General features: G+C 43.1%; 1 protein-coding gene across 1 annotated transcript; it reads right to left on the bottom strand.

Moving 5' to 3' along the window:
- Positions 1-885: 885 nt before the first annotated feature.
- On the bottom strand, positions 886-27,747 carry CPA4 (carboxypeptidase A4). Its single transcript, XM_068549822.1, has 11 exons — positions 27,680-27,747; positions 17,612-17,693; positions 17,046-17,180; positions 15,698-15,796; positions 11,389-11,490; positions 9,989-10,091; positions 9,110-9,221; positions 7,866-7,957; positions 6,245-6,444; positions 5,051-5,135; positions 886-1,073 (listed from the first exon to the last, which is right to left on the bottom strand). Exons 1-11 carry the CDS (start codon positions 27,745-27,747, stop codon positions 886-888), a joined length of 1,266 nt encoding a protein of 421 aa, XP_068405923.1.

Below are 27,747 nucleotides of genomic sequence, written 5' to 3'. Positions count from 1 at the left end.
CCAGGGCAGGGAGATTACCCAGGCTGGAGGAGTGATTTAGGACCAGTAGGGTGAGAGAAAGATCTTTGAACTAAGTTCAAAAGGCAAAGTAGAGGGGAGCCCATTAGGACAGATAGGGATAATTTAGCAATCCTGCTATTAGATCACCACTTCATCCAGGGTTTCTGAGTGAGCAGTACCTATAAAGACACAGATCCCTCTCTGGGATCCCAGTTACACTGAATAATAAAGAGAAGAATGTGATCAGAACTGTAGTATCTGGGAATTTTTGGCCCAGTGATGAGAAGTGATCCTCTACTTTGTATTCAGACTAAGAATAAATAAACAAAAACAGAAAAGGGGGATGACCTATACTGATGACCCTTCGGGATTTAGTTTTCAAAGAAAAATATGTTCAAGAAAGGTGAGATGTATTGAAGGAAATTATGCGTCATCTTCGAGACCAATCTAAAAGACAAACATTATCTCCCACAGCACTTCCCTTGGGGCCCCCACCAGAGCAAGGTCATGGGCGTGGCTAGACTGGATGAGGCTACAGAACCATTTCACATATCCTTTTATTCTAAAAATGAGGTAGAGACAGGCCACCCAGGAAGGGTTGATCCCAAGTGTGGCCTGCCCACCCAGCTATGTGGAAGGAAAGGCATACAAAGGGCTCAGTGAAACAGCAGGACCAAAATACAGCAGGGTGGCAGAAGTGCTTCTCTAAGCACACCACCAGAATGCACAAACTTCAAGGAAGGGGGCTGGAGAGGGGCTGACCTGTGTTCTCTACAAAGCCAGAGGGCTCTGACTCACATGTGAAGGAATAAGCTCCCTTTAATACTGGCCTCAGTGTGTGTGTGTACATGTGGATAAATAAATGTAGACAGAGCGGGCTCTCTTCTAGGAAAGGTTGTCCCACACATGCTCCATGATGGTCTTCAGCCCCAGCCAGGTCTCCTCTGTAGTGGGGATGATCTGGTTGGCTGGCAGGAAGAAGCCATAGTGCCCAATATCTCTCAACTCAAAAGTGAATGCATACTTGATGCCATTATCATATGCCCAGTCAACACTGCTGCCACTAGCTGGATCTGTTAAGTCAAAAGAGAAAACACCTTTGAAGCCTAGTTCCTTTCAGGATTAGATGGGAAGGGGCCTGGAGCTCTGCCCACCTGTGGTTCCTTAGGGATCTACAGTTATTTCTAAAAGTCATCAGGCCTACAGCACATAAACACTGGCCTGATCCCTATGTCTCAGACTGTCCTGCACCATGAGGGTCTTCACTAGTCTCAATCCAAGAGATTTTAAATCCTCATTTCCATCTTGTCACCAACTCACTGTGTAGACTCCTTCAGGTCACTGGAAGCAAATCTTTAGAGAGTGTGGCAGGCAGCCTCCAAGATAGCCACGATGATCCTTGTCTCCTGGTACTCACATCCTTGTGTTGTGCCCTCCTACACTGGACAGGGCCAACTTGACCTGTTTTTCAGGAGACTGCAGAAATGAAAGTGCGTGCCCTTCAAAGCTAGGTGATAAATATCATGGCTTCTGCCTTGCTCTCTCTTGGATCACTGGCTCTGGGGAGCCAGCTGTCATGTTGTAAGGACACTCAAGCAACCCTATAAAGAGGTCTATGTGGTGAAGAACTCACTGCCAGTAATTAGCCCTCACTTGCCAGGCATCTGAGTGAGCCATCTGAGAAGAAGATCCTCCAGCCCCGTCAAGCCTCTAGATGACTGTAGCCCTGGAAGACACCTTAAGTGCAACATCCTGAGAGTCCCTGAGCCAGAGCCACCCAGATAAGAAGCTCCTGAGTTACTGACCCACAGAAACTGTGTAAGAAAATTAATGTTTATTGTTTTAAGCTAATTTTAGGATAGTTTTTTACATCTCAAGAGATAACTGATACACAGAAAGAAGCACAGCCCTTGGGACTTCCCTTTGCCGAAAGGCAAGAGGCCTGTTTTCCTGCTTCTTCCAGTCAAACTCTACTAGAGAAGAAACTGGTTAAAAGTGCAAAGTGTAGATGATACTGAATAATAAAATAACAATGTAATAGCAGCTATCATTTGTTGAACATCTACCATGAGCCAGTCATCATACCGTAAAGTTTACATTTATGATCTCATTTAATCTTTAAGAAGCCAGTGAGATAGGTAATACTGTCCTTGTTTTTCAGATGAGAAAATCCAGGTTCAGAATGAATAATTTATCTAAAAAAATATAGATGGAAAATGGCAAGGCTGGAATTTAAACCCAATCCATCTGATGACAAAGCCCATGCTTTCTTCAACCGACTTGGGGTCCATTTATTATATAATATATATGTCTGTTAAATGAAAATATGGGTCCCTTTGTTTTTCCACTGTTCCTAAGGGTTGTTTCTCATGATACTATTTGTGATTTTCTAGAGATGCTGCTTCTGCTGCAATTACATGCTCCCAGAGGTTGTGGAACAGGCTCTCCTATACTCTCTGAAAGTCTTATGTAATTCCCACAGCCTTTCTCTATACTGAGAAAAATGCTGAATAAAAAAACAGGCAATGGCACCAGAAGTTTCTAGAAGTTATTTACATGGCAAGCTCAAGTATTTCAGAACAGATTTTAAATTCAGGAAGGGGCCAAGAAGACCTCTGCTGAGCAAAGTGATCAGGTTCATGAACTTCACTTTACTTGGGTCCCTGCTAAGTCTACCTACTTTTTTTTTTAAAAAAAGCACATATGGGGGACTTCCCTGGTGGCACAGTGGTTAAGAATCCACCTGCCAATGCAGGGGACATGGGTTTGAGCCCTGGTCTGGGAAGATCCTACATGCCATGGAGCAACTAAGTCCCTGCGCCACAACTACTAAGCCTGCGTGCATAGAGCCCGTGCTCCGCAACAAGAGAAGCCACCGCAATGAGAAGCCCACGCACTGCAACAAAGAGTAGCCCCCTCTCGCCGCAACTAGAGAAAGCCCATGCACAGCAACGAAGACCCAAATGCAGCCATAAATAAATAAGTAAATAAATAAATTTATAAAAAAAGAAAAAACACATATGGGAACATACTAATAACACTGTTCTGTACACTGTATTTTTCAATTAACATTTGAAGATTATTCCCTATTAGCACATACAGATCCACCTCACTCATTTAAGGGCTGCATAGTGTTTCATTGCGGTAATGCACCAAATGTGTTTTTATCCAGCACTCTACTGATGAACATTTAGTTGCTTACCAGTCTTTTGTGACTATAAACAATGCTGTCATGAACATCCTTAATACTCACAATCTATCCATGAGCTAAACGAGCCCAATGAACTTGTTTCCAAGCCCTTAGTAGATCAGAATCAGTGAAGAGGAGGGGAAAGGGTTGCTAGAGGAAGGTGGCCTGAGGAAGGAGACATGAAAACTCTAAAAAGCAGACACAAGAGTTAAAGAAGAAAAACAGGCTGCGCTGTTCAGCAAAAGGATTGAACAGTCCAGTACAGCACAGAAGGCCTTCAAGATACAACAACTGACATTCAGAAGGCCACTCAGTCATGAAGAAAGGAGCTTAAGTCTCTTCTACATACTCTGTTTAAGAAGGCAGGAAAGTGTGAAAACCCATTTTAGAATTATTTTCATCTAAAATGATTAATCTAAGGAAAAGTTCAGCACTTGAAGGGACAAATGTCAACTACTTATATAACACATACCATAACCCAGGGAGTTAGAGTGTTTTTATATAAAAATTGGTTTCATTTTGGGGAAGAAAGGAAGGCAGACAAAGCCTATAAAAATTACGGAAGATGGGCTCTTGAAAGAGGTAGGAAATATTATGTATCCTGGACAATGCTCAGGAGACCCTTTCTCCTCTTCTGCTGGAGGAATCTGATGAGTATCTCTTAATTTTGGCACAGCTTATGCTGGGGAGAAGAATGTTTTTGACATGGGAGGAAAAGGCCGTTCTTTAAACTGGCATCTGACCCAAAAGCCAGGACCCTGGTGACCCGCAAAGATCTTTTGAGAGGACCTCCTCAGAAGGCTCCTGCCAAGTTCCTTTAGCTCTCTCTGGTGTAGGACTCAGTTCTGACTAATTAGAGGGTGGAGAACCTCTCCTGATGTGTTTGTTCTCTGAGGAGCTCCCATTCAACAACACTAGTAATAATAAACCATGAGTAATTACTGGATTGTTGCTGCAATTAGCAACACAACCACCAGCATCATGCTGAGTGCTTTATGCAGCTTGGGGGCATGTGAAACACAGACAAGAGTGCTGAGATCAGAGTACAGAGGAGGACCCAAGAGGTGGGTTGGAGAATCTTCGCAGAAGAGGAAGACTGAGGGGAACAGCTAGTTGAGGGCTAAGTAGGTAGGACAGGAGAGCAAGTTACAGTATGGAAAAGGAAAGAATTATCAACAAGTTTGCAGGGGCTTTGAGGTGGACCAACTATTGGAAAACTATTTACAGAAGAGGCACAGGAGGGGAAAAGAAGCGCACTTGCTTAAAAGGAGCTTTGCTCCCCACGTTTTTTGTTTCTGGTTCCCATTTATAGCTAGGGCCTTGCAGAATAATCATATCCTTCAATTTGATCTAAAACTTTAAAGATCAGACTCACAGAATAAGGGAGCTGGAAGGATCTCAGCAGGAATAGAGTGAAATGCTCAGATGAAACACGTCAGTGAGAAACCAAAACAAGGGTATTTCCTCAAATTGGAGCTGAGTTGTAGGTGATGGGCCTCAAGACCATCTTCAGGTCTGAAGTCTTGGTAGAGTTTTTGTTTTTGTTTTTGTTTTTTCAGCTCAATGCTAATGATTGTCGGGGGGAACCCCTAACCTAAGCCTGTTATGCTCAACACGTGTTCATTTTGGACAGGAAGGTGAGGGGGTCCCCTCTACCCGCCGTACCACCACCTCAGTTTGATGAAGATGGCCGCACGCAACAGCTACCATCACACAGACTTGACATAAATTCAGCCTATCATTAACAACAAAAAAAAAGACTACAACGTAGGAAGGCTGACTTGCAGCTCTTCTCCCGCTCCATTTCAAGTGTCCTCTCAAAGCATTTCCTTATAACCAATAAACTCAGTGAGTACTTACAGACAGTGGTGCAGGTAGGACACACTTGGTACTCAGTGCCTGACAGGGAAGCCAGAGCTTTGGCTACACACCTTGCCACCTCATCCTAGGAGTGGGGAAATCATCAGAGTGAGAAAGAATGGATCCCGAAGTCAGACATTCCTCAGCTGTTCTGTACTGCAGTGGTTTGAAAAATTCCCGACCCCACCCCCAATGTTCCCTCCTGGTCTCCTTCTTTCCCATCCAACCAGAGCAAAGGCCTGACTATGAAGTGAGGGAAATGGTATGGTTCCTCCAACTCCTTCTCTTATCCTCAGTTCTTTACTTCCAGTTTGGGGCAGGGGGTAAGGAGAGAGGTGGAAGAAGACCAGATAAGCATTCTGAAGCATGTATATTATAAACTCAAATTGGAGGAGCTGTATTCAAGCTCTTCACAGATCTGGAAGGCTGCTCACCAGCACATTAAAAATCTAATAAAGGCACCACCATCTTCACCTATCCTGAGGGAAGGGAATGTCATGTTCATGAACATGAGGGAAGGGCAAGTATGTTCAAGAGAAAACCTTCTAAGAGTTGGGTGTTCCCAGAGTGGAGGTGGAGACAGGGACGCCATATATGGATGTGCCCTACACAGAGCACCTCCTTGAGAGCAGAATCTAGTCCACACCTGGCCAGCCCTGGGTGGGGCTGCATCTGCTGAGAGGCGTGTGAGCTAGCTGTGGCCCCGGGCAGAGGGGCACACTCAAGCAGACCAGCGTGGAGAGAGAGGCCTGCAGTCACTCTGCGGGTGCCAGCCCTACTCCAGTCAGTTCACCCTAAGTGCCTGCTCACATCCTGGGTGAGTCATTGCATGTGACACAGAGCACCCCTAGGCTGTGGCCTACATCCTACTTAAACTCTACCTTACATCAAGTGAGGAGCACCTCCCCCTTGCCCACCACAATGCTACCCACAGTTCTTGGCAAGCAGTGGGTCTGCAATACATTTTGGTCAGAAAAACAAGTGAGAAGGAAAGACAGGGTTGGGTGTGGTTCTTGGAACTCAGAGCAAACACAGAAATAAGAGGCATCATCTTCTTCCTATTCCCAGTAGGCCTGATGGCACACTGCAAAGAACAGAGAGAGAACACTGGGGCTTCTTGAAATAAGCCCTGCTCCTGGACTTTGCAGCACCCAGGGGAAAAGCATGCCCAGGGCTGGATGCAGCCCCGCTTACCAGCTCATCAGCATCCGGGGCCTTTTTGACCATGTACCCACATGGATACGTCAGCAGCTGTGAGTAGCTGTGCAGGTCGATGAAGCATTTGAAATTCCCACGTTCTTGAATGAAATCTACCACCAGTTTCACCTCCACTTCTGAACTGGCGTGGGCTCCATGGTATACTTCGGAGCAAGGGTTGTCACTGGCTCCCTCTCCTGTGGGGGGTGGCCCAAGCAGAAACATTAACCCATAGGCTAAGGAAACAGAAATGCAGGATACTCTACCCAGAGGAGGGGGAGAAGGTATGGGCAGGCCATTGCTAGCTTCTCCCTGAGAATCTGGTCCATAGTGTGTGTAAATTGCGGGGAGGGTGTGGCAGTGGGGTGCTGGATCTGCCACACCTGAGCAGGAAAACTGGTAGGACTCCTCTAAATGGAGAGAGCTGACCTTGTATTGTATCACCAACAGTTGTCATAAATAATTAATATCATACTTGACAGTGAGTTGTCAATTAATAAGTATTCTAGATAATTAATATGAATACCAATTAATAATGAAAATGACTCCATTTATTCTGGTGTCAACTCATTCTCTGGGTTCAGATCTTAATGGCCAAGTGCTGCCAAAAATAATCTATTGTTGTGGCTAAAATCTCTTGATTATTTGACAGGTATTTAGAATTATTGCCTTCTGTATTACCTCACAATATAGGCCTCTAAGGTATCTGGTGTATGTGTGAAACCATCCCTGTTGTGACTTAACTTCGATGCCCTCAATTCCCACATTTGTATCAGCTCCTTTCCCACAGTCACATTATTTTTCCCCCAATGGTTTTTGTGGTATTTCTATGCAAGTAAGAGAATTAAAACCATTACATTAAAATATTACATTAAAACATTACATTAAAAACAAAACATCAGTACAGCTGAATAGTGAAAGAGAACTCTCAGGCTTTGAAATTCAAAAGTGAGTTTAGATCCTAATTCTTATCAACCATATGCTCTTGAGATGGTCTCTGAGCTTCAATTGTTTCATTTCAGATAAGAAAACTCACTCTCTAGGTCAGAAGAATAAATAATACATGGGAAGGTACCTGGCACATAGTTGGCACTATTGTGGGGATGATTTTTAAATAACTGGAACTCAGAACCCAGGACTCCTAATTCTCATTCTCTTTACATGACATCAAAGGGCTGAGGTTCTTATTTACACACCTAAGGGTAAACTGCTGTAGTTTAATCCTCACAATGTGATCTTGCCTGTTGGGGTAACGGTGCTAATTGCTCTCTTCTGAGTTGCCACCAACAGCCCTTCCACCCATCCGGTATTGCCCAGAAGCCGGGATGGCCAGGCTACAAAGCAGGCCCATGAATTTATATATCTAAGATAGAATAGTTTTTAAAATATTAGCATTCTCTCAGGAGGACAGGAATTGTTCAGCCATTCCCTTTCAAAATTACAAATAATAATAATAATAGTAAAATGATACATAGAGAGAATAAGGGACTTATCCAAGTTTCTCAATGAACCAGCAATGGAGCTAGCCTGGAAACCAGCTCCCTCACTGCCAGCTCAGAGGCCTGTGGACCAGGCTACCCAGGGGTAGCAGGATTTAAAAACTGTCTCCCCCACCTACCTGCAAAACTAACATTCCAATTTCTATTTGGATCGGTACCAACGCAGGAGCTTCCAGGATTTAGAGGCCGTGTCTTCCTCCATAATCGGTTCGGGAAAATTCACCAAGGAAGGAACAACCTTCAGAGATGGGTCAGGGCACAGGAGAGGTGAAGGTTTTCTTTGGGGGCCTATGACGGAGATGGCACCGTAGATGGGACAAGCTGCCTGCAGCTCTGGAGGCAACTCCAGAGATCTGGAGGATCATCGGGGCTTCAGCCCTCACTAACTGAGGAGTCTCCTCTCATGCCCCAGAGAGAGGAGGCTTAGCCCTTCTGGCCCGGAGAAAAGGACCTCGCCAAAATGCCCTAATGGGACCCAGGCTGACACCATCTGAGTCCACTGAATAACTTCGGGCTTCGGTAAAAGTGGGACAAATGGACATTATGGGCCTCAGTGATCACTGATGTGATAGGAAGTGCACGGCAACTATTTTATCCTTGCCTAAAAAATTAACCTGACTCCAATCAAGCATCTAGATCTGACCACAAGTGAATAGGAAATACAGGAGATGAGGGAATAAATTAAATGGCATAGAACAAAGAAGCCATCAGGCAAATTCAGAATGTGACACATTCTACAGGACAATTTACTTGGTTTCTCCAACAATGAATGACATTTTAAAAGATATGTGGGGGGGTGGGGGTGGGTACCACTGTAGAATAAAAAAGCCTGCAGAGCCGTAACAACCAAATGCAGGTACAGACCTTATTTGGATTCTGATTTCAACAAACTGTCTCAAAAGACAGTTTAAAGATAATTAGGGATATCAGATGATATTAAAGAACTTCCATTAATTTTTTACAGTTGATAGTGGTATATTGTTTGTTGTTTTAATTATCATCAGCTAGAGATGAATACTAAAGAAGTTTTGAATGAAGTAACCTTATGTCTGGGATTTGCTTTAAAATACACCAGGAAAAATGTGTGGGAGGGAAAGAAATGAAAAGAAGATTGGTAAAGTGTTGATAATTGTTCAAGATCCATAATAGGGAGTTCATTAGACTATCCGCTCTAAGAAAAAAATATTCCCTAGTGACTCTCAGCTCAGAGAATGACTGGAAAATGAGACCCCAAGGAAGCTCCTAATGTGCACATTTTGTGGAAGTTTTCTCTAAGGTCATACAACTATTTAGTTGCAAAGCAAGGAATTCAACAAAAAAGTCTTAACTCCAAACCCAGCCTATTCTGTCAGTATTACTCACTTGAGTTTGTGTGTATACATATCCATCAGGATTGGCCACAGTCAACAAGAAAATGTCCATTTTCTCCAAGATGGAGGTGATGGCTGGATCCTTCCCATAGTCAGATACAGTCTAAGCAGAGACAACGAGCTTGTCAGCTGTGCCCTGCAGGCTGGGTTGCTAGGTCTAAGTCCGTGTATCTTCCCCAGATGCCCAACTCCTAGAACAGCATCCACCCTCTGCAGCCTCCCTGCCACCCTCATAGGTGCAGTGCTCTGCAAAGCCCACAGAGCACTTCAAAACCTGGGGAAACATGGTTGCCTGATGACATCAACCTCACTGAGTCCTGGGCTGCCTTGTTTATTCATTCCTTCCAGGGGGCGGGAACAGGGGAGGGGAGAGCTGCCCATCATAATAGTTATTAGGAATCTGAGCAGCCCCCCTCCCCGTGCTAGGGGTAGGGAAGATGGATCCTCCACTTGCACCACCCCTCCTCCACTGGTGCTGGCTTAAAGTAGACTTTCCAGAGGGACATGGAGATAGCATGATGTCCCTGAGGGTCTGGGGGGCCTGAAAGGGACTAAAGGTAAAGCTTACCTGAGCTTTGCTACTGAGAAGGCCCTTCTCCCTTCCTGAGGGACTGACTATGGGTCAGTGTTTTAGGGCCACCTCTGCAGCTCATTAGCTTGCTTGCTGCTATGAATGCACTTTGTCATTTAGCCACAGTGGCCTGACTATGGGGCTCTGATCTTTTGCTTATCCAATCAGAAAAGGCACCCCCCAGCCTATCATGTCTGTGCATAGTGCCTTCCTATCTCATCTCCAGGGTCTAGCTGTGTGGGACGCTGCAGGGCAACCTGGGCCCACCAGAATTCTGGGCTAATACAAGGCAACATGTCTTTCTTTACAGTCCAGATCACCGTGGCCTGTGAGATCCACTCCCGGGAATGGATACCTGAATTCAGCCAAATGGTCAGCTGCTGCCTGCCTTCTCCAGTGCTGAACTGTGGAAGGAAAAAGAGGCCAGAAAATGACCCTCCTGCCCGCCTGCGTCTCCGCTCACCTCTCCTCTCCTCTTCCCAGCTCGCCCCTATTCATTTAATCCATTTAAGATCATTCAGAGACCAAATGTCTGAGGGCACCATCCCTTTATCGGGCTTCTTCGTGACTAGGGAGCTTAATTTGCTGGCTGGCAGGGCCCAGTTGCAGCACTGCAGCTCCAGGCAGCTTGAGCCACTCCAAGGTTGGAAGCAAATAGGAAGGGGAAACAATTGCTATTGTGAATTATAATGCCCGTGTGATTAGAGATACTATTACGCCTCTTGAAAGACCTCAAATGGCAGCCCAACAGAGAGAGACACAAAAGTGCATGAACCAGCCTGTTCTACTTGAGGCAATAAACGAAATCAGTTTTAAAATGAGGAATGGAGGGTTCACTATAGCTCTTTGTAAACAGTATGAAATGAATTCTGGCTGCTGCTTTTTAGTGTGGGGCCCCCTTGGGTCAGAGCTTGGTGCTAATGAAGTAAGGGTCTCTATCAGTTGGCAAATAATCTAAATTTATATAGATTATTTTACGGCAACAAGCTCAATGGCAGGTCTTCTCCCACTGGTAATTTCACCATTGCTATAAACCTGGGCTCCTCAGGGCCCGTATGGATTCAAGCGTTTGACAAATTCTAGGCACCATCACTTGTTCCATGGTTTGTATCTCCAAATTCCTTTTTATTCATTTGGCTGGATTATTTATGTAATTTATGTCACTGCCATAAATTCTCTACTTCTTTTGCCAATATAGACCTGAAATCTGTTAGAAATATCTGGAAATTAGGCTTTATGCAGCCAAGGATCATAGACTGGGCTTAAAACTACATCAACCCTAAAATCAGCTTCCTAGATTGCTTTTCCAATAAGGACCCCTAAAAAGCAAAATAGAATTTTTAGGCCCATCCCAATTTGTCTTCATATTTACAGAAGATGGGAATGGAGGGAAAAGACTGTGGCCAATCTGAGAGCTTTCTGGAACACTAACCGCCTCCCACCTCTTCCTGATTCTGCCTTTCAGCCAAAACTTGGAATGGGATGTGCCCCTACTAACTCCTCCCACATTAGGCAGAAGCAGGGGACCCTCTGTCAGACCAAATTCGAACCCGGGTAGATGTCTCCTCACCTCACCCTCCTCCCTAAAGTCAAGGAGGTCCTAAAAAGCTGCCTCTTTCAGAGGTGTGAGGGCTGAATCCTGGACACAAGGAACCAGGAGCGTGAGTCCAGTTGAGCCCTTCAAAGTGCATGGGGCCTCACCTTCAGTACATACATTGACCGGTTTTCAAATAAATGCCCAATCTTCACCCTGCTCGCCAAGTCAGGAAAATCTCTGGCAATGCTGTCTATCTCATGGTAAATCTGAACAGTGAAAAAGTAAACACAGGGGCATTTTAAAAATTTGTTCAGCTCTGGGTGGGTATATGTGAACGTTATCTTGTTGATCTTAATGATTTTTTACAGTCCCCTAACCTGGGGGTTGTCAATATTATCGGCATGGAATGCTTATTCTTAAGCAACTGCTTAAGAATCCATTTCTACAGTTTTCTAGAGAAAAACACATTTTATTTGTCCACAAAATTATAGTCCATTAAACTAGAGTAGAGAGACTTGTGCAGGTACTGCTCCAACAGTGTGGCCCTTTGCACTATACTAGGCTCAATAATCAGCAAGGGTCCCATTTAGCCAAGGTTCTTAAAAGCACTGCTCTCCAAACTTTTTTATCATTTTTTCCATCAGTTAAAAAAAAAATTCAGCATGCACCCTGAATATATATAATAACACACAAGTATATTATGTACATTATAAAACAAAAAATAGAAACAAAAATTGTTGCATTGCTCAATATCAAAAAAACAAACAACCCAATCCCAAAATGGGCAGAAGACCTAAACAGACATTTCTCCAAAGAAGATATACAGATTGCCAACAAACACATGAAAGAATGCTCAACATCATTAATCATTAGAGAAATGCAAATCAAAACTACAATGAGGTATCACCTCACACCGGTCAGAATGGCCATCGTCAAAAAATCTAGAAACAATAAATGCTGGAGAGGGTGTGGAGAAAAGGGGATCCTCTTGCACTGTTGATGGGAATGTAAATTGATACAGCCACTATGGAGAACAGTATGGAGGTTCCTTAAAAAACTAAAAATAGAACTACCATACGACCCAGCAATCCCACTGCTGGGCATATATCCTGAGAAAACCATAATTCAAAAAGAGTCATGTACCACAATGTTCACTGCAGCTCTATTTACAATAGCCAGGACATGGAAGCAACCTAAGTGTCCATCAACAGATGAATGGATAAAGAAGATGTGGCACATATATACAATGGAATATTAGTCAGCCATAAAAAGAAATGAAATCGAGTTATTTGTAGTGAGGTGGATGGACCTAAAGTCTGTCATACAGAGCGAAGTAAGTCTGAAAGAGACAAACAAATACCATACGCTAACACATATAAATGGAATCTAAAAAAAAAAAAAAAAAGGTCATGAAGAACCTAGGGGCAAGACAGGAATAAAGATGCAGACCTACTAGAGAATGGACTTGAGGACACGGGGAGGGGGAAGGGTAAGCTGGGACAAAGTGAGAGAGTGGCATGGACGACATATATACACCACCAAATGTAAAATAGACAGCTAGTGGGAAGCAGCCGCATAGCACAGGGAGATCAGCTCGGTGCTTTGTGACCACCTAGAGGGGTGGGATAGGGAGGGTGGGAGGGAGACGCAAGAGGGAGGAGATATGGGGATATATGTATATGTATAACTGATTCACTTTGTTATAAAGCAGAAACTAATACACAATTGTAAAGCAACTATACTCCAATAAAGATGTTAAAAAAAATTGTTGCATTAACAATAAATACAGGACTTCCATGGTGGCGCAGTGGTTAAGAATCCGCCTGCCAATGCAGGGGACACAGGTTCGAGCCCTGGTCCGGGAAGATCCCACATGCTGCGGAGCAACTAAGCCCATGTGCCACAACTACTGAGCCTGCGCTCTAGAGCCCGCAAGCTACAACTGCTGAGCCCACGTGCTGCAACTACTGAAGCCCACGCGCCTAGAGCCCGTGCTCCACAGCAAGAGAAGCCACCGCAATGAGAAGCCCACGCACCGCAACAAAGTGTAACCCCCTCTCACCGCAACTAGAGAAAGCCCACGCACAGCAACAAAGTCCCAATGCAGCCAAAAATAAAAAAATAAATTTATTTTAAAAATAATAATAAATACAAATATATGTAGAAATATAAATAGAAGTTGCAATAGTTTATTTCTCCATCCCAGTGGGCCATCTTGCTTACACCCTGCCATACAAGCACCCCACTTTGGAAATGATTCTTCAAAGGCTTTGAGAGGGCACGTGAAGAGCTGTATAAATCATGGCTACAAATGCTTCCACTTGCTTTCAGTAAAAAAAAAAAAGTTTGATTTAAATGGAGTTCATCCATCTTAGTTGTTCAAACCTTTTGAGGGCTGAAATAAGGAAATAAACAAATTTCTGTTTAGACCTTAAAATTGAAAGAAGGAGCTTTACCAAGAACGAAAATGTGCAATCAATATAGAACAAAATCAAGCTTAAAGGATTTATCAGACTTGCAACCATTACGGCAGATTGAGCAGAAGCAAGAAACTACCTCCCAAATATATAGGCAATCCAGATAAAATACAATGAAAATGAGTCACAGCCAAATTTAAAAGCCAAAAAAAGGAAAAATTGTGGGTGCCAGAAATGAAGAGGGAACAAGCTAACACAGTAAAGGGCAGAAGATGAAGCCCCAGGACCAGATATCTACCTTAGGCACCGAGAGTTTACAGCAACCAGGAATAGGAGCAGAGGGCAATGGACCCTGCCTGGGGCAAGGAGCTGGAACTTGAGAGCTGGGAATTGGTAATTATGGCCATGCAAAGGGCCTGGAAACTCTACCCACTGACCCTAGAACGTCAGATGCCTGCCCTGCGTCATGAGAGGAAAGAGAGTCACCCAGGAAAAGTTAAAACACCAAGCTGTGTCCAGATGAGGGGTGCAAATTCACACTGCCAACATCAGGGGAAAACTTACCCACAAAACTAACAACAATAACAGCAACCACAACAATACACACAAAGGATCTGAAACTAGAAACCCTGGCAGAGACAAACATGAAATTCCCTTTAGAGACCTAAGAAGGCCCAAGTGATTGTGGAATATGAGCTCTTAAAAGCTGTTTTTAAAAAGAACTGAATATGAACAAGTCAGAAGGGAGATGGTACACCAACCCACAGCAAAAGGCCTTGCAGGGAACGATAGATGGCTGTAAGCCAGATGACAATGATACCTAAAGCCAGAGAACAAAAGTGAGTGGATGGGAAAGAGAGGCTCCTGCAGCAGGCAGGTGAGGGGATGGAGTTTCCAGAATCTGGGGTGACATTTGCCACTGGTTAGCTCAGCTAGGGAGTGCCCCATGTTAATGAGGCTAACGTCATGGGTTTGATCCCTGTGTGGGCCCTTAGCTCTGCTTTCGTCCATGGCCCTGGACTGAACTCCTAACTTTATCCAGGTGTTTTGCAGCTGTATGTCATTGGTCACAAGAGGGATCAAGGGGCAGTGCGGCTGGAAGTGTACACATTAAACAAAGCTACTGACAATCCTGGGAAAGGAGGAGAAATATTTGGTCAAGCTTTGAAAAAAACCTCATCTAGAAGAAAAATAATTCAAAGTATATGCCTCATGAAAAGCATGCCAAGAACTCTATCTTTGGATATAAAGAACAACATATATTCAGCTATAGGAAGGAGAATACCAATTTAGATTTGGGGTGTGTTCCTGAGTTAGTAGAGAGTTTCCAGACTAAGGAAGAAGACATTGAGGGACCTAAGAAAACCGTATGCTATGTGATTCAGTTCCATTCCAGACCTTCTTGGTTCCTCAAATTCCAATATCATATAAAATTATTCTGCTCTAAATTTCTCATTTGAAGGGTTGGCTTACCTTGAAAGTCAGTAATCTATATAAGTGATTTCTAACTAAACACAGCACCAAAACGCATTATGGAATAAATATACGTTATAAGTAGTCATGATAAATGAGTGGAAATATTTGGTTAACCTTGGAAATAATCACTTGTCTATTTGCCTGGGATAAGAAACACTTTAATCTGAGTGAATAAAATACAGGGATTCTGGTGGGGTATAAGAAGGTTGAATTACAAGGACTGGAAATGATTGCAATTATTTCATGGTTTTCTTTGAGGGGTTGCTTAAGAAAAGAACAATGCACATGGGAGAAAATGTTCAGTTTCGGTTTCACTATGCTCTTAGGTGTTGGTGGGAGATAAACAAAGAATTAGAAAAGAATTGAAAAATGGATAACTAATAAGAACCTGCTGTATAAAAAGATAAATAAAATTCTAAAATTAAAAAAAAAAAAAAAGAAAAGAATTGAAGTGTACACATTTTAACCCCTCATTGTAGGGGTATTGTGTTAGGGACTAATACCTCCTGGAAGTAAGGAAAGGGGTTACAAAACCCAAAAGGCCAATGACCTTAATCTTAACCTGCTCTGAAATACTTACAGCTTCCAGGGAATGATAGGCTCTATAGTTGAAGTTATTACTGCTCCGTTCTTGACCTTCATTGTATTGCATTTCCTCATCTTCATTATCTAAAAGGGCCTAAAACAGACATGGCAACATTACAAAGTGATCCTTTGGGCATGGAGCTTCATGCTGGTTCCACCATATCTTGGGACATGTGCTGGCCAAGATGGCAGCACCCTTGGCACACATATCAAGAAGCACAAATGTCAAGGTGTAAAAGGGGGTCTGATTTCTTCCACATATCTATATAATCTTACTTCTTGGAGCCCAATATACAACACCTCATTCAAAACCTACTTACTTCCTGGAAGCAACATATGTGCTATTTGGTTATTCTATACCACAAATTCTCTAGACATCAGTCTGCATCTGGTATCCAGTGCCTCTGAAATACCCAGCTTGGGAAACCATTCAGAAACAAAGAAATTCTTACAACCACTCATACTTTGAAGGTTCCTGGCAGATGTCTGTGACATGTGAGGATGATTAATAAGCTCACAGCTGCTCACACCATCAGGAAACTCCTGGGCCAAATCACCAATTAGTCCACAACCCACCTCAGTGAAGGAGAGAACATGAGCCAGACACTGCCCTGCTGTTCAAATACAGCTCATGAAGCTGTTGTCTGGCTTAGGCAGTGATGTTCCCTCTGCTGGGGGCTGCTGGTGACATTCTCCCTTTCTCAAAGGATGCTTTTTTTTGGCCGCACCGCACAGCACACGGGATCTTAGTTCCCCGACCAGGGATCGAACCCATGTCCCCTGCAGTGGAAGTGTGGGGTCCTAACCACTGGACCGCCGGGGAATTCCCAGAGGATGCTTTTTATGACTGATCTTCAGCACCTCCCCACCGGTGCCCCACCTTCTACCCACCAAACACTCTGTTCTTCCCTCCTGACTTCAAATAAGAAAAGGGAGAGGGACTTAATACTTGTGGGGCATCTATGACATACCCGGCACTGTTAGACATTTTATGTACATTTAGCCACTTAATCGTCTCAATAAATCGTATGAAGTAGGTATAACTATTACCGTTTTACTGAAGAAGAAACAGAGTCTCAAGAGGTTAACAGCTTGTCCAAAGTCACACAGCTAGCAGTTAGCAAAATCAGGATTTGGATCCAGATCTGGCTGGTTTCCTAACCCATGTATGCCCTTTCTAGTACAACATGTTCCTCTAACAAGTCACTGCACTTTACTTCCATATACCTCAATGTCTTCACCTTTTAAATGGAGAAGAATAAGACCAGAACTTGAAAATGTCTCAAGTCCACTCTGGCTGCTTGGTCCTACGCAAGACCAGTGAGGGACCTTGGCCTATCCACCTGCAGGTCTTCAACAGTCACCAAGTACTCTAAGCCCTGGGACTTCAGGAAGGATTTGACTGGCTGCAGACTGACAGAAGGGAACAGGACATCCACAGGATGACCAAAGGTAGAGGGAGATTTCCAGAAGTTGAGCTGAAGAGAAAAGAAGTAAAACCAGGTTAAAGGATAGTTCAGGTAAAAGGCACAACGAGCTCATTCTTCTAGAACAACCGCCAAAAGCCTTGGTGATCCCTGAGGGGTTGGATTCTGCACAAGGGCAAACTCTGCCATTTCATAATTTTATCTGGTCAGGTCTGCCCAGCAGGCAATACCTGGCAAAGCCCAAGAAGTAATAAGTCAATGCAGATAGAAAGATGGAGCCCACTGCTGAGGCCTCTCATCTCCCTGGACAGCACTGCTGTGATCTACAGCACTTCTCCCCCACCAACCCTCTCAATTGTATAAAGGCATGTTGACTAATACAGGATTATACACAGAAACTCTTCAGGAATAACAATGCCAGTGCTGCAAGAGTCTTCTCCCACTAAAGTTAATTGATACCCAAGAGAAGGAGAACTAGGTACCTTAAAGTTGTCTGAATTCACTAGCTGACTTAGTTTGCTGATCTCATCTCCATTTCTGACATTAATCCTGAAAACTTGGTCCCTGGAGAAAGGAAAAAAAAAGCAAAAGATAATGGTGAGCTTTCAGCTGGCAAATAAACCCCAGGCCTACTATCCCAGACATAACTGGGACGAATGAGAGGAAATGGTCTAGTCTTTGGTTATAATGTATAGCCATTAAAAATAAGACTACGTGGCAAATATGAAAAAGTGCTTATGGTATAACTTTAAGGGAAATATTAAGTGAAAGAGCAGGACACAAAATTGTATGTATGCCATGATTGCAAGTATGGAAAAAGCAGATGCATTGGAAGAAAAACAGACAACGGAAATATAGCAAATGCTGACAGTGCTTATGTTCGGGTCATGGGATTATGGATGACTTACTTTTTTCCCCTCGTATCTGTTTTCTGTAATGTGGTCATATTACTTTATAATGAAAAACATATATATTTTGCAGAAAGGAATGTTCCTGAGTTACACGCAAAGCTAACTCAAGACATAAAGAAGCACTTCTTCACTGTCAGGGTCTAGGACTGAAACTCTGGCTGAATGTCCATGCTGGAAAGAGCTAGAAAAGAGAATAGACCTTCCATCCTTGGAGGGTTAGTTATTTTTCCTCTTAGCAAAGAGGGGAGAGGCTGGGTGCTGTCCCAGGCCCTTCCAGCTCCAGAACCCTATACAAATGCATGGTGCTGGGGCTGAACTCGGGATTCATCCTCCCTATGGGGCCCTGATAGGGACCAGAAGGGAGCCGGCCAGTCCCGAGTCCCCCTTTGTTGTTTGTCCCGCACTTGTTTCCTATACACCATTTAGCTCCCGCAGCAGCAGCAGGGGTAGAGGCCCCTGAAGTCCTGTGTGTGGGTGGGAGAAGGCCAAGCCTGAAAAGCTGCCTTTGTGCTCTGGGCCGGCTCAGAAAGCCAGGGGAGCCATTAGGCCGTTGCTAGGTGACGGCCGGAATGAATCCACACTCAACGCTGTCACATGCGTCATCCCTTTGACACAAATGAATGCGGGAAAAGCTGCTGGAGAGGGCTGTGGGCTGAAGGACCTGTTGACAGAGAAAATGGTTCTGTCACAGGGAGCTAAACGTGCAGCCACATGTGGCAGATCAGCATCTCCTCATCAGAAAACTGGCTCAATCCGGATGGACTCTCAGAGTTTAACTTTGTTCTGGGAGCTTCTGGGGGATCTCTGTGGGGTCTAGGCTAGCATCAAGGAGGCAAGGTCCACTGCAGAGTTGCTTCTGTTGCAGGTGGCAGGTCTGGAGGAAACGCCATTGATGAAGCCTCACTTTCTCCCAGCTCATCCGGTCTCCACAGGGTTCTGGGAGGTGGGCAGCCAACTGCATCCCATGGGAGCTGCTGAGGCCATGGTGGAGAAGCCACTGGCTGGCGGGTCTCAGCCTGAACCCAACAGCCTTGCTAGATGTTGGACTGCAGCCCTGCAAAGATGGGGAATCAAACCACCATTTCCCTGACACAGGCAAGCAGCCTTGCAAAAGAAACAGGTTGAAAACAGAAGAGAAATCCTTCCTCCTGGCTGAGTACCAGGACCCATCTGCAGAACTCATGCTCTGTCACAACTCACCCTCAATACCCCAGAAAAAGGGGCATCTTAAAAACGGGTGTTCTGGAAAGTGCCTGTGCATTGGCATCTCTGTTAGCAAAATGAGGCATCGGTAAAATACAGCACTGACTTGAGCAATCACAAAGAGAAAGAGGAGAGAGAAGGAACAGGAAGAGGAAAAAAAAGAGAAACATAAGAATAAGGAGCTCTTAAGAGTATGAAAATCATGTTACACATTCATCCACAGCATGTGTTTTAATTCTCCCAAAGTGATAACTTCACAACAGAACTTTCATACTCCTGGGCACTGTTCATGATAAGGGAACACAGTGAATCTAACTGGCCCGGATGATGATTAAAACCACAGTGCATTTCATCATGTCCTAATTAGCCCAGCTCCAAAGGATAAAGACACATCTGCAGCATGCAGAGAGACAGGGCGGAAAGGCTGGTGCAGAATGGAGTCTTTCCCCATCTGTCTCTCCTCCACCTCTCCCTCCTACACATTCTTGGCTCCAGCCTCACTGAAATTCCGAATTCACCACATACTTTGCCCTTCTATGCCTTTGCACATGCTGTTCCCTCTGCCTGGATGTCCAGCCCTTTTCTTTACCTGCCTAGTCAATCTGCCACCCAGGCTTTAGGACCAATTCCCATCACCCACGAGGTTTTCCCCAACCAGAGAAGACAACATTAGCGACAGTCTTCAGATGGTGCTAAAAGCTGGCAGGGCATGGGGAGAATCTTATATTATTCTCATGAACATAAGCCCATCAATATCTAGAAACAGAGAGAACATAAGTGGGTGCCAGGTGAAGGGCAGCCTTTCTCTTGCCCTCACTGTCCTTGTCTCTATTTGGAAAATGCCTTCCTGAGAGCGTGGGTGGCGGAACACAACCTATCTCCACCATCTGGAAATCTTTTCACAGACCTTAAGCTCTTTCTGAAGATGGAAGATTGGCCTGGGAAGGGGGACATGTTGAGGTTTGCAGGTTGCCATGTTCCCCCCTACTACTCCACACAGGTAGGTGCTCCTACAGCTCTTCTTAACTCTGGTACTCTCCAATACCCAGGGCTGGCCAGCTGCTACCACGCAATGGCTAGTGATCCACTCTCAGTCACCCTCACATGTGTCCCATGTTCTGGACAGTCAATAGTCACCTTGGTGCTGAGCTTCTCTCCCTCCCCCTTTTACCATGTGGGCAGCCAAGTGGCCTGTTCTTTGTGCCTTTCTCACCTGCATCCCCAGCCAGGCTTAGAAGCCACCACAAGAGATGATTTCACAGAACTCTTAAATGCCAACCAGTTACTGCTGATGTTACAAGTTCTGCAACTACTTCCTGTTCTATGCTTGCTGTGCACCTTTAGGCATCCTGGTCACCATCCTATCCTTAAGATGAGTGAAGCCCAGGACAGAAGACACCAGCAGAGTGAGAGAGACTGGGAAGATAGGTGAGTTAGATGAAATGAACAGAGACTGGGGGGTGTGGTGGGGGGAGAAACCATCATCTTCATCTGCATCAGCACTGTTCCCCCTCCAAGCCAACCTGCATCCTGGCTTCCCAACCACTTGAATGCTCAGAGGCCAGCTTCCCCTTGCTCTAAATGTTCACCAAGCTGGCTGCCTAGGCCGTGTCTGTGGACCTCAGGAAGAATTCCTCCACCTTTGCTGGGTTCCCTACTATGAGGCAAGAACAGATTTGGGGGTAAGGATGACACTATTGGTTATAACCATCTGGAATTTGCTCAGGCACACAGCCCTTTCTGTGCAAGCGCCTATGGTGAGCACTCCAGAGCTCAGCCAAGAAGCCTCAACCCAGGTGTCCGCTGCCATTATAAGAGAAGTCTGAATCCTGAGAAAGATTTTTCAGCCACGTGAATAGGAGCAGCGAGAGCCTGAGAGCTCTATGCATCAGCCCACATGGCAGCAAGGGTAGTTATTACACACTTACTGCTGAGCTGCCTGTGGAAAAATCTCCTTCCCTGACCACCTGCTATGCCTAAACCCTCTGAGCCATTTGGCAGTAGAGACCAGGTGTGAACGGAAGTCATCGCCATAAAAATTACTCAATCACATATAAGTAATTACCTCAATAAACAATCCCAAAGTCCCTTTAGCCAGATAGTATAATGGAGAGTAAACTAACAGATATAGACAGATCAGTGAGATACAGGATTCTATCTGGAGATTAACTTGTGTTATAACAAAAGCATATGGGTTTTGCTCCAACTCCCCTGCTTACCAGCCAAGTGGCCTTGGCCAGGATTCTTAACCTTTTTTTTTTTTTTTAATAGATTTTTATTGGAGTATAATTGCTCCACAATACTGTGTTAGTTTCTGTTGTACAACAGAGTGAATCAGCCATATGCATACATATATCTCCATATCCCCTCCCTCTTGCATCTCCCTCCCACCCTCCCTATCCCAGCCCTCTAGGTCGTCGCAAAGCACCGAGCTGATCTCCCTGTGCTATGCGGCTGCTTCCCACTAGCTGTCTATTTTACATTTGGTCGTGTATACATGTCAATGCTATTCTCTCACAGTGTCCCAGCCTCCCCTTCACCTCCATGACCTCAAGTCTGTTCTCAACGTCTGCATCTTTATTCCTGCCCTACCACTAGGTTCATCAGTACCATTTTTCTTTTTTTTAGATTCCATATATATATGTGTTAGCATACGGTATTTGTTTTTCCCTTTCTGACTTACTTCACTCTGTATGACAGACTCCAGGTCCATCCACCTCACTACAAATAACTCAATTTCATTTCTGTTTATGGCTGAGTAATATTCCATTGTATGTATGTGTCACATCTTCTTTATCCATTCATCTGCTGATGGACATTTAGGTTGCTTCCATGTCCTGGCTATTGTAAATAGTGCTTCAATGAACATTGTGGTACATGTCTCTTTTTGAATTATGGTTTTCTCAGGGTAGATGCCCAGTAGTGGGATTGCTGGATCATATGGTAGTTCAATTTTTAGTTTTTTAAGGAACCTCCATACTGTTCTCCATAGTGGTTGTATCAATTTACATTCCCACCAACAGTGCAGGAGGGTTCCTTTTTCACCACACCCTTTCCAGCATTAATTGTTTCTAGATTTTTTGATAATGGCCATTTTGACTGGTGGGAGGTGATACCTCATTGTAGTTTTGATTTGTATTTCTCTAATAATTAGTGATGTTGAGCATCTTTTCATGCGCCTCTTGGCCATCTGTATGTCTTCTTTGGTGAAATGTCTACTTAGTTCTTCCGCCCATTTTTTTACTGGATTATTTTTTTTCTGATATTGAGCACCATGAGCTGTTTGTATATTTTGGAGATTAATCCTTTGTCCATTGTTTCACGTGCAGATATTTTCTCCCATTCTGAGAGATGTCTTTTCGTCTTGTTTATGGTTTCCTTTGTTGTGAAAAAGCTTTTAAGTTTCATTAGGTCCCATTTGTTTATTTTTGTTTTTATTTTCATTACTCTAGGAGGAGGGTCAAAAAAGATCTTGCCGTGGTTTATGTCAAAGAGTGTTTTTCCTATGTTTTCCTCTAAGAGTTTTATAGTGTCTGGTCTTACATTTAGGTCTTTAATCCATTTGGAGTTTATTTTTGTGTATGGTGTTAGGGAGTGTTCTGATTTCATTCTTTTACATGTAGCTGTCCAGTTTTCCCAGCACCATTTATTGAAGAGGCTGTCTTTTCTCCATTGCATGTTCTCGCCTCCTTTGTTGTAAATTAGGTGACCATATGTGCGTGGGTCTATCTCTGGGCTTTCTATCCTGTACCATTGATCTATATTTCTGTTTTTGTGCCAGTAAAACACATACTGTCTCGATTACTGTAGCTTTGTAGTATAGTTTGAAGTCAGGGAACCTGATTCCTCCAGCTCCGTTTTTCTTTCTCAAGATTGCTTTGGCTATTTGGGGTCTTTTGTGTTTCCACGAGTTGTAAAATTTTTTCTTCTAATTCTGTGAAGAATGCCATTGGTAGCTTGATAGGGATTGCATTGAATCTGTAGATTGCTTTGGGTAGTAAAATCATTTTCACAATATTGATTCTTCCAATCCAAGAACATGGTATATTTCTCCATCTGTTTATGTCATCTTTGATTTCTTTCATCAGTGTTTTATAGTTTTCTGAGTACAAGTCTTTCTCCTCCTTATGTAGGTTTATTCCTAGGTATTTTATTCTTTTTGTTGTGATGGTAAATGGGATTGTTTCCTCGATTTCTCTTCCTGATTTTTTGTTGTAAGTGTATAGGAATGCCAGAGATTTCTGTGTATTAATTTTGTATCCTGCAAGCTTACCAAATTCACTGATTAGTACTAGTAGTTTTCTGGTGGCATCTTTAGGATTCTCTATGTATAGTATCATGTCATCTGCAAACAGTGACAGTTTTACTTCTTCTTTTCCAATTTGTATTCCTTTTATTTCTTTTTCTTCTCCAATTGCCATGGCTAGGACCTCCAAAACTATGTTTAATAATAGTGGCGAGAGACATCCTTGTCTTGTTCCTGATCTTAGTGGAAATGCTTTCAGTTTTTCACCACTGAGTATGATGTTTGCTGTGGGTTTGTCATATATGGCCTTTATCATGTTGAGGTAGGTTCCCTCTATGCCCATTTTCTGGAGAGTTTTTATCATAAATGGGTGTTGAATTTTGTCAAAAGCTTTTTCTGCATCTATTGAGATGATCATATGGTTTTTATTCCTTAATTTGTTAATATAGTGTATCACACTGATTGATTTGCATATACGGAAGAATCCTTGCATCCCTGGGATAAATCCCACTTGATCATGGTGTATGATCCTTTTAATATGTTGTTGGATTCTGTTTGCTAGTATTTTGTTGAGAATTTTTGCATCTATGTTCATCAGTGATATTGATCTATAATTTTCTTTTTTTGTGATATCTTTTTCTGGCTTTGGTATCAGGGTGATGGTGGCTTCATAGAATGAATTTGGGAGTGCTCCTCCCTCTGCAATTTTTTGGAAGAGTTTGAGAAGGATCAGTGTTAGCTCTTCTCTAAATGTTTGGTAGAATTCCCCTGTGAAGCCATCTGGTCCTGGACTTTTGCTTGTTGGAAGATTTTTAATTACAGTTTCAATTTCATTACTTGTGATAGGTCTGTTTATATTTTCTAATTCTTCCTGGTTCAGTCTTGGAAAATTGTACCTTTCCAAGAATTTGTCCATTTCTTCATGGTTGTCCATTTTATTGGCATATAAAAATACATGGCATATAGTTGTTTGTAGTAGTCTCTTATAATCCTTTGTATTTCTGTTGTGTCAGCTGTGATTTCTCCTTTTTCATTTCTAATTTTATTGATTTGCGTCCTCTCCCTTTTTTTCCTGATGAGTCTGGCTAAGGGTTTATCAATTTTGTTTATCTTCTCAAAGAACCAGCTTTTAGTTTTATTGATCTTTGTTATTGTTTTCTTCATTTCTTTTTCATTTATTTCTGCTCTGATCTTTATTTCCTTCCTTCTACTGACTTTGGGTTTTCTTTGTTCTTCTTTCTCTACTTGCTTTAGGTGTAGGGTTGGATTGTTTATTTGAGATTTTTCTTGTTTCCTGAGGTGAGATTGAATTGCTATAAACTTCCCTCTTAGAACTGCTTTTGCTGCATCCCATAGGTTTTGGGTCATCGTGTTTTCATTGTCATTTGTTTCTATGTATTTTTTTATTTCTTCTTTGATTTCTTCAGTGATCTCTTGGTTATTTAGTAGTGCACTGTTTAGCCTCCATGTTTCTGTGTTTTTTTCAGTTTTCTTCCTGTAATTGATTTCCAATCTCATAGCATTGTTGTCAGAAAAGATGCTTGACACGATTTCAATTTTCTTAAATTTTCCGAGGCTTGATTTGTGACCCAAGATGTGATCTATCCTGGAGAATGTTCCATGTGCACTTGAGAAGAAAGTGTATTCTGCCACTTTCAGGTGGAATGTTCTATAAATATCAATTAAATCTATCTGGTCTATTATGTCATTTAAAGCTTGTGTTTCCTTATTTATTTTCTGTTTGGATGATCTGTCCATTGGTGTAAGTGGGGTGTTAAAGTCCCCTACTATTATTGTGTTACTGTCAATTTCCCCTTTCATGGTTGTTAGCATTTGCCTTATGTATTGAGGTACTCCTACATTGGGTGCATAAACATTTATAATTGTTACATCTTCTTGGACTGATCCCTTGATCATTTTATAGTGTCCTTCCTTACCTCTTGTAAGGTCTTTATTTTAAGGTCTATTTTATCTGATACAAGTATTGCTACTCCAGCTTTCTTTTGATTTCCATTTGTATGGAATATCTTTTTCCATCCCTTCACTTTCAGTCTGTATGTATCCCTAGGTCTGAAGTGGTTCTCTTGTAGACAGCATATATATGGGTCTTGTTTTTGTATCCATTCAGCCAGTCTGTGTCTTTTGGTTGTGGCATTTAGTCCATTTACATTCAAGGTTATTATCGATATGTATGTTCCTATTACCGTTTTCTTAATTGTTTTGGGATTGTTTTTGTGGGTCTTTTTCTTCTCTTGTGTTTCCCGCCTAGAGAAGTTGCTTTAGCATTTGTTGTAAAGCTGGTTTGGTCGTGCTGAATTCTCTTAGGTTTTGCTTGTCTGAAAAGCTTTTGATTTCTCCATCAAATCTGAATGAGATCCTTGCTGGGTAGAGTAATCTTGGTTGTAGGTTTTTCTCTTTCGTCACTTTAAGTATATCTTGTCAATCCATTCTGGCCTGCAGAGTTTCTGCTGAAAAATCAGCTGATAACCTTATGGGGATTCCTTTGTATGTTATTTTTCATTTTTCCCTTGCTGCTTTTAATATTTTTTCTTTGAATTTAATTTTTGTTAGTTTGATTAACATGTGTCTTGGTGTGTTTCTCCTAGGGTTTATCCTGTATGGGACTCTCTTTGTTTCCTGGACTTGGGTGACTATTTCCCTTCCCATGTTAGGGAAATTTTTCACTATAATCTCTTCAAGTATTTTCTCAGACCGTTTTTTCTTCTTCTTCTGGGACCCCTATAATTTGAATGTTGGTGCGTTTAGTGTTGTCCCAGAGGTCTCTGAGATTGTCTTCAATTCTTTTCATTCTTTTTTCTTTATTCTGCTCCTCAGCAGTTATTTCCACCATTATGTCTTCCAGCTCACTTATTTGTTCTTCTGCCTCAGTTATTCTGTTATTGATTCCTTCTAGTGTATTTTTCATTTCAGTTATTGTGTTGTTCATCTCTGTTTGTTTGTTCTTAGTTCTTCTAGGTCTTTGTTAAACATTTCTTATATTTTCTCAATCCGTGCCTCCATTCTATTTCCGAGATTCTGGATCATCTTTACTATCATTACTCTGAATTCTTTTTCAGGTAGAGTGCCAATTTCCTCTTCATTTATTTGGTCTTGTAGGATTTTACCTTGCTCCTTCATCTGTGACTTATTCTTTTGCTGTCTCTTTTGTTGTTGTTGTTGTTGTTGTTGTTGTTGAGTGGGATTGTGTTCCTGTCTTACTGGCTGTTTGGCCTGAGGCTTCCAACACTGGAATTTGTAGGCTGTTGGGTAGAGCTGGGTCTTGGTGCTGACATGAGGACCTCTGGGAGACCTCACTCCAATGAATATTCCCTGGGAACTGAGGTTCTCTGTTAGTCCAGTGGTTCAGACTCGGAGCTCCCACTGCAGGAGCTTCGGACCGACCCCCAGCCATTCGCTTGGGGGTTCCTTCCATCTTCTTGGGCGTCAAGGTCCCCCACCGGTGTCTGGCAGGTGCCCTAGTTGTGGGGAGAAATGTACTCCGTGTCTTCCCACACTGCCATCTTGACTCCATCCCCCCCAATCTTCTAGTAGGGTACCATGCCATCCTTTCATCTCTCCTACCTCCCAAATGTCCTCTCCTTTGCAAACCTCAAGGCATTCTGTGTGGAGCACGTGTGCATGTGTGTGCACACACATGCACACACACACAGAATGTACAGGTGTATCCTTGCATGTCACTTTTCATAGTTAAGGCTAGGCAAGACCTATCAAATCTCCATATGCCAAATGCTGACGAGAAAGCTCCACCAAACCTTAACCATTAATAGAGAGGTGAAGTCAAAAAGCCTATGACCCAGGCTTTCCCTTAAGCATGGCAGAAATTGAAACAATTTCTGGTAATTCTTAGTAATTCATAATATAGGAGTAAGAAAGTAGGAATGCCTGAAACTGACCTTACAAATAAGAACTAGGAAGGAAAAGAATTGGCAGGAATTAGGGAGCTGGGGAGGGACTGTGGAGACCACCTAGTCCTGATATCACAGATGAAGCTGAGCCTGAGAGAGAAGTAATTGACCCAGGATGACACAAGGGCAAAGCTGGGACTGGAGTCCAGGTCTTCCTTCCCAACACCATACCATTTGAGGTATAATCAGCCACTCATTTCCAAATCCATTTGGTTCCCATATCTCTGAACTAACCAAGTAATAATAAGTCCAAAAGGAACTTACCCAAAAAACTTTTCTTGGCCACAGATGCTGGACCCAATAAGGTCCCCAAAGAACAGTATCCACTTCAT

The sequence above is a fragment of the Eschrichtius robustus genome, chromosome 8, assembly GCF_028021215.1.
Source record: "Eschrichtius robustus isolate mEscRob2 chromosome 8, mEscRob2.pri, whole genome shotgun sequence".
In the NCBI taxonomy this organism is placed as follows: Eukaryota; Metazoa; Chordata; class Mammalia; order Artiodactyla; family Eschrichtiidae; genus Eschrichtius; species Eschrichtius robustus.
This window is presented reverse-complemented; position numbering and strand designations above follow the sequence as displayed.

Excerpts from the sequence above, each read along its gene's own strand:
- CPA4 (XM_068549822.1), bottom strand. The coding sequence starts at position 27,747 with ATGAAGTGGATACTGTTCTTTGGGGACCTTATTGGGTCCAGCATCTGT. Across the intron at positions 15,797-17,045 it reads TGACTGTTGAAGACCTGCAG|GCCCTTTTAGATAATGAAGA; the intron begins GTGGATAGGCCA and ends TGTCTGTTTTAG. Across the intron at positions 9,222-9,988 it reads GGTGATCTGGACTGTAAAGA|AGACTGTATCTGACTATGGG; the intron begins AAGACATGTTGC and ends TTGTCTCTGCTT.